Source organism: Homalodisca vitripennis, chromosome X, assembly GCF_021130785.1.
Source record: "Homalodisca vitripennis isolate AUS2020 chromosome X, UT_GWSS_2.1, whole genome shotgun sequence".
Lineage (NCBI taxonomy): Eukaryota > Metazoa > Arthropoda > Insecta > Hemiptera > Cicadellidae > Homalodisca > Homalodisca vitripennis.
In genome coordinates, this window is record NC_060215.1 from 95,306,225 (window position 1) to 95,319,395 (window position 13,171).

Consider the following 13,171-nt stretch of genomic DNA (forward strand, 5'->3'; position numbering starts at 1 on the left):
GGCACTAAGCTATTTTCGACGCATTAACTATACTGTAATATGATCTCTCACAGCAAGTCTATTTTTACTTTTAACTAAAACATACGTAAATTTAAAGATAAACATCAAGATCGAAAAACCTTCTATAGTTCCATTAAATTTGTCATTTGAATATTTTAATCTTTTGACATTTACATTTCTGATCATGATTTGTTCACGTAATTGCTGAACACGTAAAAATTACTGTATGTTTGTCAAAATTCTCTGTCGAGAGTTTATGTTCTAAACGATTGTGTATTTTATTGGAAAGGGTGTATTCTTGGCTTCCAGAAACATCGTTTCAGTAGCCTTTAAGCAAATAAATGTGTATACGATAGTTGTTTTGTAAGATCCCAAAATGCCTAATGTGTTGAAAAGAGCTTCATTAAATTTTATAATTTTTTGTACTCTATCGGTGTCTGGGAGTAGTGAACATCATATCATAACAAAGAAGAACATTCTCTAAACAACAATATCATCACTGAATATGACGAACTATTATTTTATTTTATTATTCTGTTGCACTGACTCACCTAGTAGATAGATGATTTGTATTGCTGAGTAAATAATTTATTGTACATTTCACAAGTGTTAATTTGAACAGTAGTGGCATTAGGAATGTACTGGGTAGTGAATTGGAAGGTGATGTTAGTTTGGTAGACATTGATGCAGTTTTATCTGACTTGGATGAACAATTTCCTAGTGAATTAATTGTGCCTGATCCTACTGACTTTTAAAATAATACAAGATAAAAAATATATTGTACATTTTTTTAAACTTGCATTAATGTACTTTCAAAAGGCCTATACATAATTTTTGGATAAAAAAAATTGTTACCTATAAATGTTACCTTGATTTCACACTTTTTACTTTTTTTTAGATATAAAAAGTTGTTGCCATAGAAAGAATTTTTATATAACATAACTTCTATAAATATAGTTTTTCTTTCACACCACATTTAAGTAAAACAGTTAGTTCATCAAATAGAATCCAAACTGTCATAATTACATACAAAATGGTGCAATAAGAGAATTTTGCAGATTTTGTCGTTTTTATAGATATATCATTAAAAAGTGCCAATAAACTTCTTTTACAGATTTTGATAATTTGTGAGTTAGATATATAAAAACGTTTTTAGTATATTTTGGATTTATTGAAATAAATTTCACATTGGCGAGTTAGATATATAAAAACGTTTTTAGTATATTTTGGATTTATTGAAATAAATTTCACATTGGCGAGTTAGATATATAAAAACGTTTTTAGTATATTTTGGATTTATTGAAATAAATTTCACATTGGCAGTAAGTGTGGTATACCTTTTACTACTTTTTTTATTTAAATAAATTTGTTTTTAAAAGTAAAATTCAAATTATTTAATATTAAATTTCTTGTTGTAAAGTACATTTTCTACTACTATTTCTAGAGACATTGATATTTTAAAATTTCTGTATCTTGAAAAATAATGAGCAGTGATTAAAATAAGAAACCCTTACAAAATCACAAAAAGTGCCTGCCATTTTAGGAAAAATGATGGCCAGTTCCAGGGTTAAACCCAGTATCAAAGCTATTTGTTTTACGCAACCTATTTTTTGAGTATCAATCAAGGCCCTATTTGTAGGAAACTTGAGCACTATTTCTACTATAACTCTGAAAAGAACCTCAAAACAGGAGTGAAATTAAAATGTAATCTAAATTTGTTTATAATGCTTACAATATAAATAGTTTCACTCCAGTAAAAATATGACTTTTTTGGAACTATAATTAATCAATTTACTAGTAATTTATATTGTTGTACATAGTTAATATAAAGAAAGTTGGGCATTTATTTCACAATTTTGACTTTTGTAAAAATGATAAAAAAGGTTTGTTGCCATCGAAAAATATCTTGTACAATGTAAACTTCAATAAATATCATATTTTTCTCTTCTACATATATTTATCTCTTTGAAAAAAATATTTGCTCATCCAATAGATTCCAAAATGTCACAATGCTATACATAATAGTGTTATACAACATTTTTTCTGATTTTGTAGTTTTTATACATATATTTTTGAAAAGTACCAATAAACTTCTTATACCCAAATATTTTTTTGTAATATAAAATTCAGATATATAAGCAAACTTTTGTATATTTTAGATTTATTCTAAAAAATTTCATATTACCTGAGGGGGTGCTATACATTTGAGAAAAATTTATTCTTTACTAATATTTTTATGTTAATCAGTAATTAAAAAAAACGACATTGAAATGGTTCAATATTTTATAATTTTTTTGTAAACTACATTTATTTCTTAAGACTGATGTTTTTAAAATGTTTGTATCTTAAAAAATAGATGAGCAGTAAATAACATACAAAACCCTTACTAAATCACCAAAAATTGCCTGCCATTTTGGGAAAAATATTGGCCAGTTGCAGGGTTAATGATACTGGTACCTATAAAACTCATGTTGGAGTTTAACTCCAGTTCACCTTCCTCTTAGTGAAGCGTTAGGAAAGAGGAACTCAACATTCACATTGAATCAACTCTTCCTTCCATGCCTTTGTTTTATGTGTAGAAAAAACTCAAGTTGCTCCACTGTGCTTAGAGATCATGTCTAAATATCATAGTGCACTTAATTTTTAATCGCATGGTGAGACGATGCGAATACCTCTTCATTTAGATTGCACTATATTTATTTTCAGTCTGAGTGTCTGGTGTTGAAACATTGTAAAAGAGTTAATTTTGAGCCTCTTTGCTGCAGACTTTTTGAATCGCTTTACACATACAGGACTCCAGGAGTCACATCTATGACAAGTCAGATTTTAGACACTGCATTGAGAGGAAAGTGAATACTTTCTAACTAGCTTAGATTTAGTACTGTTAAGCTAAACTCGACATTCAGACCATTTTAGTGTAGATAATAAAGATTCATTTGCAGCAGTTGAGTAATCATGGTGAGCAATAAATTATATTGAATATATAACGTATAAAAAATAAGCAATTTTCAGCATTTTACCCTAAGGAATGTAAGATTCTTACAGTCGTTAATTTTAGGAATTTATTTAGTTTCAGTTCATGTAACTGATATTTGACTTTATTTTTTTCAGGCCATAATGAGCCAGTATGAGACAATGGCAGAGCCATTGTTTGATACTAAAAATTTGGCAGAGTTTCTTAAGTGGACAAGGAAGGAGCAATTTAAGAGATTTTCAAGTGAGTAGAAATACAAGTACTTAGTTTTTCATATTCTTCATTTAGTAACATTTTATAAACTCAATCACCTAAGTAGTATTAGCATAAGATTTATAGACTTTTAATAAGAATTGAAATTATACTTAATTTATATCTTAACATTAAAATTCCACAAAGTCACTATATTTTGCTAGAAGTAGCAAACTGCTGTTACAAATTTTGCATTTGTGTATCATATAGAGATACGAGGAGAATCATAAGTACTATCAGTGGTCAGGAGTAGTGTTGCCTGTCATTCAGTCACAAGCCATTTAATTCAAATGCATGCAGTACAAAATTTATAGATTTATGAAGATAGAAACTATATTCATATAGGAACAGAGTCTAGCTAGAGGGAAACAGGACCTCTTTTATTTTGTTATTATTTAATTAAAGTATAAGGTAATAATTTATTGCACATGTTTAATATTAAAGAGGCGGAGTTATGGCTATCAAGCCCTCTTTACCACTCAACCTCTTGTCATATATAGTAAATTTACAATAGTTAGTATTTTGTAAATTTACTGTATATGACATAAGGTTGCACTCAACCTTAGGGCTTGATAGCCATAATTCTACCTCTTTAATAGTCACTTTTTCATTTAATTTAATTTCATTCCATGTGATAATTTTTATTTTTAAACACATTTATGTAAGGAGGGAATACAGTCATTAACCCTATAACTGGTTAAAGTCTCATTGTCCTTTCTATATGTTCCCCTGTAGAGAATAGACTCATGGCGAGTCTTATGATCAAAGTTTTTTAAATCGTATTTATTTGCATCCAAATACAACTTGCATTTTAACCCGGGAGAACTCTCATGGGGACAAAGAGCCATGGTTTACTTTAAGTTGAGGGGCGCTTCGTAGTCTCAAGATCAACTATGGCTTTGCTCCTTTTAACCGCCTACACCTGAAACGTCAGTCCTAGTTCAACAGCACCTATTGTGACGACAATAAGTACTTTGTTACGTTACGGAGTGGTGCTCTTTCTCTTGTGCGTGTGATAGTGTAATGTGTTTTCGAACAATAAATTAATAGTTTTTTGTATATAACGGAACAGGACAAGGAGTGCTGGATTTTGAGGTTACTAGTGTAAACGAAGCACTTCAAATAGAAAAGAGACATAGTAATACGCAGGCTTTTTCCTGATGAAAATGGAAATAATGATTTTGAAGGTGAACAAGGTTGACGATGAAGAGGACAAGGGGGAGTGGACAAGGGGGAGTGATCGAGGAACAAGTATTTGAAGGTCATAGTAGAAATGATCATTTATCCTTGTCTCCAGTCCCTAATTTCCAATTACAGTACATTGGTAAAGAACAAACTTCCTCGTTGAGCTATTGTAATGTAGGTCAAAATAGAAACATTGTGGCATTTACCTGGCCCAATCCATCTAGCTAAAAATGTGACAACTCCAATTGAAGCATGGACTTAATTTGCCCAGAAGAAGACATTCAGAAAATCTTGGGACTACTCGGTTACCTTCAGAAAATCGTGGACTACTCAGTTATCTGGATCTGGAGTTGTTCAACGACTTGACTTGACTTGTCTCGTCTCGTGAGAGAGGCTCTAAGGAAGTTTATGTTGCGAAATTAAAAGCAGGAATTGGACTTCTATAATTGTCAGGCATGATAAAAGATAATCATACTAAACTAAGAAATCCGTGGGCCAGTAATGGCACTGGTATTGAAAGATTCATACTAACCATGTCTCACAATAGGTTTCAGTTTTTATTGCTTGCAATATGATTAGATAACATTACTGACCATGAAGAAAGAAAAAGAGGATAGGTTAGCTCCTGTTAACACATTCGGTGCGGCGCGGTCACCGGTGACCGCCACGTGGCACCACTGGGTAGCGGCGGGGTCGCCGGCGACCCCGCGCTCTACCGCTTGTTTACCGTTTCAGTGTGGTGTAGCCACTTGCTAGAGCGGGGTGAAACTATGCCGCAGCCAATGTGTTAAAGAACTATTTAAGTTTTGTTGCCAAATGTAAGAATAACTACAGCTCTGTAGTATTCACTACATCACATTGATGTCATTGGAATCATTGCATGGTAAATGTGAATTCAAGTAATATACGTATACCAAATAAGACCACAAATTATGGGGTGAAACTTGTGTTTTAGCAAGTGCTCACAATATGGAGCTAAAGCCTAGGCAAACAACCTAATGGGCACTAGGATGTGAACAACAGCGCAAAATACAACTGTTCTAAGATTGATTGGACCTCTGTCGGGAAGTGGACAACTGAAAAATTGTGTATGTCCATGCATCTTGCTGATGAACTTCTCCAAAACCACAAACTAACCATGGTATGAGCAATTAAAAAAAATAAAGTGAAAATTCCACCTTTATTTTTAGAACTAAACCAAGACCAGTGAAAAGCACCGTATTTGGATTCCAAGAAAACACAACATTGCTTTCCTATGTTCCCAACAATAGATGCTAGTTCAGGAGAAGATTGTAAACCTGAGATTTAAAAATTTTCTGCTTAACCAAAGGTTTTATAGACGAAAGTTACATACTCGGTATCCAGGACGAGTAACCGATAGAGCCTCATAATATTGTTCTCTATTGAACACAGCTGGAATAAATACATACATCCATACAACAAATGCAGAAAATAAAGGAGTAAATCGCCATAAATTTTTTAAAAGTTTAAAAAATTGGATCCGTGCAAAAATCTACTAGAACAATGTTCAACTATAAGCTTCAGCAAGACGTAAGAATTAGACTTCAGGCAACTTCTGGGAAAAGCAGAAGATTGGGCAAAGCAGAAGATCAAGGGCGTAGTGCATTCTGTGATAGAAAGAAAATCGAAAATCCAAAACATGTGCTCAATTTACAGTTTTTTATTTGCCACGAGCTTGAGCATACTTCGTTTACTTGTGTCAGGAGCATACTTCACTTACTTGTGTCAGGAGCATATTTCATTTACTTGTCTCAGGAGCATTCTTCATTTACTTGTGTCAGATGCTCAAGTACGGCGGAAGCGACTAATGACCGGTTGGCCTCCCTTAAAAAAGGGATTTTTTTATGGTCTCATCACACCAGAATGGAGCAGACCGTTGAGCAACGCTAAGCTGTGAAGTTTTGCTTTAAACTTGTGAAAACCACGTCCGAGACCCTTGAACTCTTAAACAGGCTTAAGCCGCATAAGAGTTTTTGAGTGGCACAAAATGGTAAGGGATGGCCGGAAGCTTGTCGAAAACTACCACCGCGTCGGATGCCTCAGAAACGCTCAAACTGATGCTCAGTTGTCGAAAGTGGAAACAGTTTTAGTCTCTTGACAGGTGTTTAACAATCGCCCTTATTAGTAAGGAGACCGGCCCAGATGATCTTTTCGATAAGAGAAAGAAATTTTTGACTGTGTTCAGGAAGATTTTCTCTATATCATTATTACTGGCGATGAATTGTGGGTGTTTCAATACGACCAGGAAACAAAACATCAAAGTTCAGAATGGTACATGCAGGGGTCCTTGCGTCAGATAAAAGCACAGATGTCAAAGCCGATCTCAAGGAGTTCATGCCTACTGGAATTTGTGACCAACCATTGTGAAGAATTGTAAAACACCTCCCCCCCATACAGCCCAGACCTGGCTGCACCAGACTTTTTTGTTTCCGTAAAAGGGAGCTTAAAGTACATCGGTTCGACTCCATTGTGATGGTTCAAGAGCTGACAACAAAGGTTCTCAACAGTTTTCTGGAAACAGACTTCCAGCAGGATTTTGCAGAGTGGCAGACGCATCGAACTAAGTGTATCTATGCAAGAGGAATGTATTTTGAAGATGATTAAGTAATTTATTGTAATGATACCTGCATTAAATTTAGATGTTTAGATACGTATTGAACAGACCCTGTATAATAAAAATCTTGATTATTTATTATTTATCTTGAGTATTTACATGATTTTTTATGGTAATACATGAATAAATGGTTTACTATGTAAATATTGTATTTATATTTCCTACAATATAACTTGTAATAGTAGATCTAGAAATTGTCAGTATATTCCAAATGGAATACTAACAGATATATTCATTTATGAAAGGTTAATTTACATAGTTGCAGTCCAAAAGAATGTTCCAAATTTAGTACGAATTCTCCCCGGCATTTTCACAAGTGGTGGAATTTTCAAATGCAGCACACATTTTAATTAATCACAATGAAAAGTAAAAGTATCTGTAGCCCCACCCACTGCCGCAAAAATATCTGTTACTCTCTGGATAGCCCTCATATTTTTTATGAAGTAAAAATATTGTTTTATCGCTGTTGCTTTCAACTCTTTAAAATAATTTTGTACAATTATATAAATTTAACTCAACAGCTCTTGTTTATTTGTGTGTTCTTTATCGAAAATTTCTGCAAATACTTACATACTTGTAACTAACTTGTACAGTTTATGAAATGAAAGAATATTATTAGCAATGAACAGATCCTAATGCTGTTGCTGAGTGTACCAAAACAAATGCGATATTTCTTAATGTTTCCAAACCTTACTATATCAGTATAACTTGTAATACAAATTATGGTAGATTTGCTGTTTTTATCACGGGAGTGTAATATGGCACTGTAATAACCATGCAAGGAATGGTATACCTCAAATTTCATAGTCAGGTTTTTAATGTGGGATTCCAATTTTAAATTAGAATAAACACAATTTTCTAAGTACTTGACAGTGTCAACAACCTGTTTCCAATAATTTAATCAAGCACTTTGTGTAAAGTCCCTATTAAATATGGCCTTTAGAGAGATTCGTTAGCCGGACATACCCAATGCTGTGTGAGTATATGCAAACAAGGATGAGTAAAAATCAATATTTAGTAGGTCATTAATATAAATATAAAACATGAGAGGACATAACATGCTCATTTGTGTTATTCTATGTTGTATTTCCAAAACATCTATTTGTATATTATTTAGTTCTATTATTTGTCTTCAATGCCCATCAAGATTCTTCCCAAGCCAGAACTGAGCCCTGAATTCTGTATTTAAAAATTGTTTTATTAAAGTATCTATTTAAAAGGTTAAAGGCTTTATACAAAATCTAATTAATGGCTAGAGTGAACTTCAGAGCATTAACTGGGTTTGTGATACAGCTTATGTTTTTTCTAAAGCCATAACCATTCCCCTCTCAGGTAGAAAACCCATATTGTTTGTTAGAAAACAAATTAAAATCTTAAAACTACTTAACCTGTCCTTAAGTGTCAAATATCTTATGTCTAGGTGGTGATATATGGGACAATATGATGACACCTCATTGCTCATTGTTGCTTTACTCCATATAAATTGGGTTACAGTTTAGTGTAATTGTTGATTGTTCTAAACAGTTTGTTGGAAATCCAAATACTGTAAACATGGAATTTTGAGAACAATGGAAACAATAAAGTTTCAAATTGGTGAATGGCTTGTAGATTAAACCAAGTAAGGAACAGTTTTTAGTATAGCTAATATAATTTTATTATTTTTCTTTTAGGTGAGATCCCAAAATTTGTGAGAGAAAACATTGAAAAGTGGTCACTAGCAAGGGACTCTAAAATCAAGAGAAATCCTCCAAAGAGGAAATTTCTTTTCAAATGTAAGTAACTCGATATTGTGTTATTGCACTTAAGTTTTCATTAGTAAAGCATTACTTTAAAAATATGATGATTTTTACAGACAACAAAATGCAAGCGGACTCCCTCTGTTTGGGATGCAGAGCACCTGCATCCGATATGAAGGAGCATCCACTCTTGCTCGGATCGCTATGCACATTCTGTGTAGTAAGTAAAATTTAACACATTCTAATGGATGGCTAAATATTTTGATGCAAAATCTCATTGTACTAGTTCAGTAATACAACTGTTGTGCCGCTTTTCACCCAATGTTGGTGCTTCTATTTTTACCAGAGTGTTAGTTTTTATATTCATTAAGCGTCGTCATAAAATTTCTTATATTCAATGGCCATATAATTGGTCATGCCAGTTTATGTGAATTAAACAATAACTTTTATGTTTTAGAATAATTTTAAAAATGTTTTTCTTTAATCTCAATTGTACAAAGTTAATATTTATTTTGACACTTGGTTTCAGAAGTTAGTTAATTTGACAAGTCCACAGATTTAGTATTGATTTTTGACTAGTGGGTTTCACCTAGCAAACAGAGTACCATAGAATGGATAAATTAAATCTCTCAGTAGATACTTACTTAATTTAGCATTTGCTCAATATTCCGCTCCTTTAGTATAAATATTTGAACCACTGCCTTTTTTGAAGATAAGTTCAGGAAATGAAAAATGTTTATATCAGACCCTCAGAGGGTTCCACAATGATTGTAACAATCAGGCTGTTTGGTCTGTAGTCTTTACAGACTATATGACGCATTTATGGAAGCGATAAATTTTTTTTAATGCGATAAAACTACCTAACCTTAATAAAATTGCATATTGATCAAGAATAGATATCTTCTTATGTGTGTCAGTTAATCTTAACTCAATGGCCAAAGGTCAGTCTTAATTGAATGGCCAAAGTTGTATTTGTATATTCACATTTATGAATCCCTATTTACAACAGTTTTAAACTATTAACCCTGAAACTCAGTTGCGTAGTAGCAGTTAGTTAGCTCTTTTAAATCTTTATTAATACAACTAAAACTTAAGTAACATTTTTCACATTAATTTTTTGTACTTAAAAGTTTATTTTATCATTGTTTGATGTTTATTTTATAAATAATTTATTTATCTGAGTTATCAGTTTTAACCCTTTGAATGCCACAAGGCAAAAAATTTAGTACAAAAGAAATGCACTAGCAACTATATTGCAAGTCATATGCGAAAAATGCCAGGGAATAATAAGAAGTATTACCGGGCTTCCGGAAAAACAATATATTTTTTTTATTTTTCATACTATTTTTATGAAACAGGTATCAAAATGTTTGTAAAAAATTGTATTACAATAAAATGTTACAAAACAAATGAAACAACATAAAATAATATTAGTTTTGGCATGTCAAAACCAAAAAATGTATAAAGCAATTTTTATTTTTTAGTTTTTATTTTTTTTGACAAATTAATAAGAAACAATTTTACTATGGGAAGAATTTTTTTAATATTCTTTATAACATTGTTAATGTGAAAAAAAATAATTGTTAACTTTTTTATATAATTACTATAGTTACATAACAATGCTTGAAATTATGTACATAATGAAAAAATCATTTTTCAGTACCGGTAACACAACACTAAAACAAAAATAATTAATGCATTACTTACATTTATCCTTTGGTTCTAAAGTATATCTAAAATATGGTCTTCATATTTTCCCAAAACATATGTACACATACACACACACACACACACACACACAAGCGCACGCGCGCACGCAAGCACGCACGCGCACGCAAGCACGCACGCGCACGCAAGCACGCACGCGCACGCAAGCACGCACGCACGGGAGATATCAATTTAACAAAATCATTTTAAAGATCCTAACCTCAAAACGATGTAAACACAACCATTTGACCGAACGTATTATTTTAGATATTACGCATACTATACGTAGCGAGTTGTTTACGCGTCAACGATGTTACGCGCCCGGTTGATCACCGCCAGCTGTTGTTGCTTCTATTATTCTGTGTTTTTTTTATCTTCACTAATATAAAGTACTATGTGAACTATTATTTATCTATTGCAGGATAGTTAACAAATAAAACAATATTGGTTGTGAAAAGAATTCATGAAAAATAAAGCGTTAAAAATTACGATAACAGACGGCGACGACGGATCGTCGCCTGGCACTTTTCGCAAAGTAAGTCGGCGACGATCCATCGTCGCCGTGGCACTTTTCGCAAGGGTTTTTGGCGACGATGTATCGTCGCTGTGGCACGCAAAGGGTTAAATATGATAATTTTCTTGAGATTGTATTTCCAATGGGATTGTTTAGTTTTCATTTTTTACAGTTTGGGATCATCAAGATCCTGATCCAGATGAATAGAATTAAAAGTGCCTACAGCATCTGTTTAGTTTTCTTATAAGATTATGGTAAAGTTATAACGTAATAAATACAATACCATATTAAAATTGTGCGACATCAGGTGTTAAAATCTACTAAAAACATGTATGTGATAATCGTATGAATGACTGTGAAATAATGTATGTAGCCTACTTCAAATGTTAACACTACTGTCAATCAGCCCTGTTCAGATGCTGCCCTCCCTTTTGGTGCTGCAACTATCTGATCTCTCAGGAGGTATCTCTAATCACCACCTTTAACCCTTTTCATTTTTTACTTAACCCATAAATAATTAAGGTAAGAGTTCTTGTTTACATTAGTCACAACATCTCAAACCACTTTTTTATCAATTTCTTACAATAGTATGTTTTCATTTCTGGAAAGAATTAAGGCAGTCTTGATCCATAATTACACAATAACTGATAATATGTTGAAAACTTTTGTTATATCTCAAATGGTCCCATCAATGTAGGGGATGAGGAGAATTGGGGTTTCTAGGTGAGGGGGATAACAAACTAAGGAGGTGTAGGCATTTGTGGAGGGGATAATCTGGATACCAAAATTCAGGTGAAAAAATACAAGGATAAGTTGTCCTGTTTGCCAATATGCATCTTATTTGTACATCTCGTTGTTAAGTTATTTCCCAGTTTCATGATTTGTCAGATTTTGCTGTTTAGTACATTTCAGGATAAATTTTCTTTGTGTTTAGTCATCACCATTAGCCATTTTGTATTCACATTTTCTTAAGATTGGTTCTCTGAAGCTTCTACGTAGAACAATGGAGTTACCTTATACAAGTATTGAAGTTTTGCCTACACAAAATATGTGCAATGAGTGTTCCATCAAGTTGTTTGATTGTGTTAGATGAACATTCAGAAATTCTGTTTTTAGTTCGACATGTGAGTTTTAAATTCATTTTCTTTGTGTATAAAATGTGGTAGCCATTGTCCTCTAGCTGAAGATACACTGTTGTTTTAGAGCCAAGTTACATCCTCCTTCACGATATATTCTAAAAGTTTCTATTATTTTATTTCTTTATTAAAAATTCCTTAGAATACTCCTCAATTGAGGGTTGACATGGAATAATAACATTGACCTTGTGTGCGCCAGTTATGTTTAAAATTTTACTAATTTAATTCTTGTGTTGGCCAGTTGGCTCCTGGGTAGGCCACTTTTCTAGTGTCAGATCACGTTGGATGGGTAATGTTGAACGAAACAAAGCAGTCACCTGTCTGAGCTTGAATTTTGGTACCGAAGCCTGCACTGATAGTCAGGGGCATTTTGATTTAGGATTTCTCACTGTGATCTGAGCTTGAATTTAAGTACTATTGTAAATTCGGACAAACTAGGATGAAATGAAATGAAAAATGTCATTATTGAACACAAAGAAAAACATATTCAATTGGTGAGGTTAGGACTATCCTCTCTTACACCTAACCATAAATTTATAAGAGATACTTTAGTACCTATAGGATGATTTTCTTTCTTTGGCTAGAAATGCGGGAGTGGTGCTGAAGGAGCCACCAAAGCCCACACTGATGGCTAGGGTCATTTCTAACGTAATTTCAGTTATTATTTAGGCTTTCAACCCTTTTATATCTATTGTACTATATCCTATATTGTATTATATCCTATGCCGTTTCTTATTTTAAGTTGAAATTTTGACAAATAGTGTGGGTGGCTTCAGTAAACAATTACCACGGTAAGCTTCTTAAATCCTTTGTTGGCCGGCCGAGCAAATGGGGAAGCGTAGCGGAGCGAGCAGTCTTGGATTTGAGTTAGAGATAGCTCAGTTTAAAATTCAATCTGTAACCGTAGCACTCTGTACCATCAACCTTGTATTAAATCGACTCTCCCCCTTATTCTGGTTGGTAAGATCTTCTCACTGGTCATTGTCCCATGAAGATTTAAGCCTTAAATAGGCATTGGCCTCCTTTTTATTA

General features: G+C 33.0%; 1 protein-coding gene across 1 annotated transcript in view; it reads left to right on the plus strand.

Annotated features, from left to right (window-relative positions):
• LOC124369521 (DNA (cytosine-5)-methyltransferase 3C-like) overlaps positions 1–13,171 on the plus strand; it is a 54,969-nt gene that overhangs the window by 1,280 nt on the left and 40,518 nt on the right. The window contains exon 2 of the mRNA XM_046827541.1: positions 8,899–9,002. Coding sequence (XP_046683497.1) covers positions 8,899–9,002 — 104 coding nt within the window. The remainder of the gene's footprint in view (positions 1–8,898; positions 9,003–13,171) is intronic.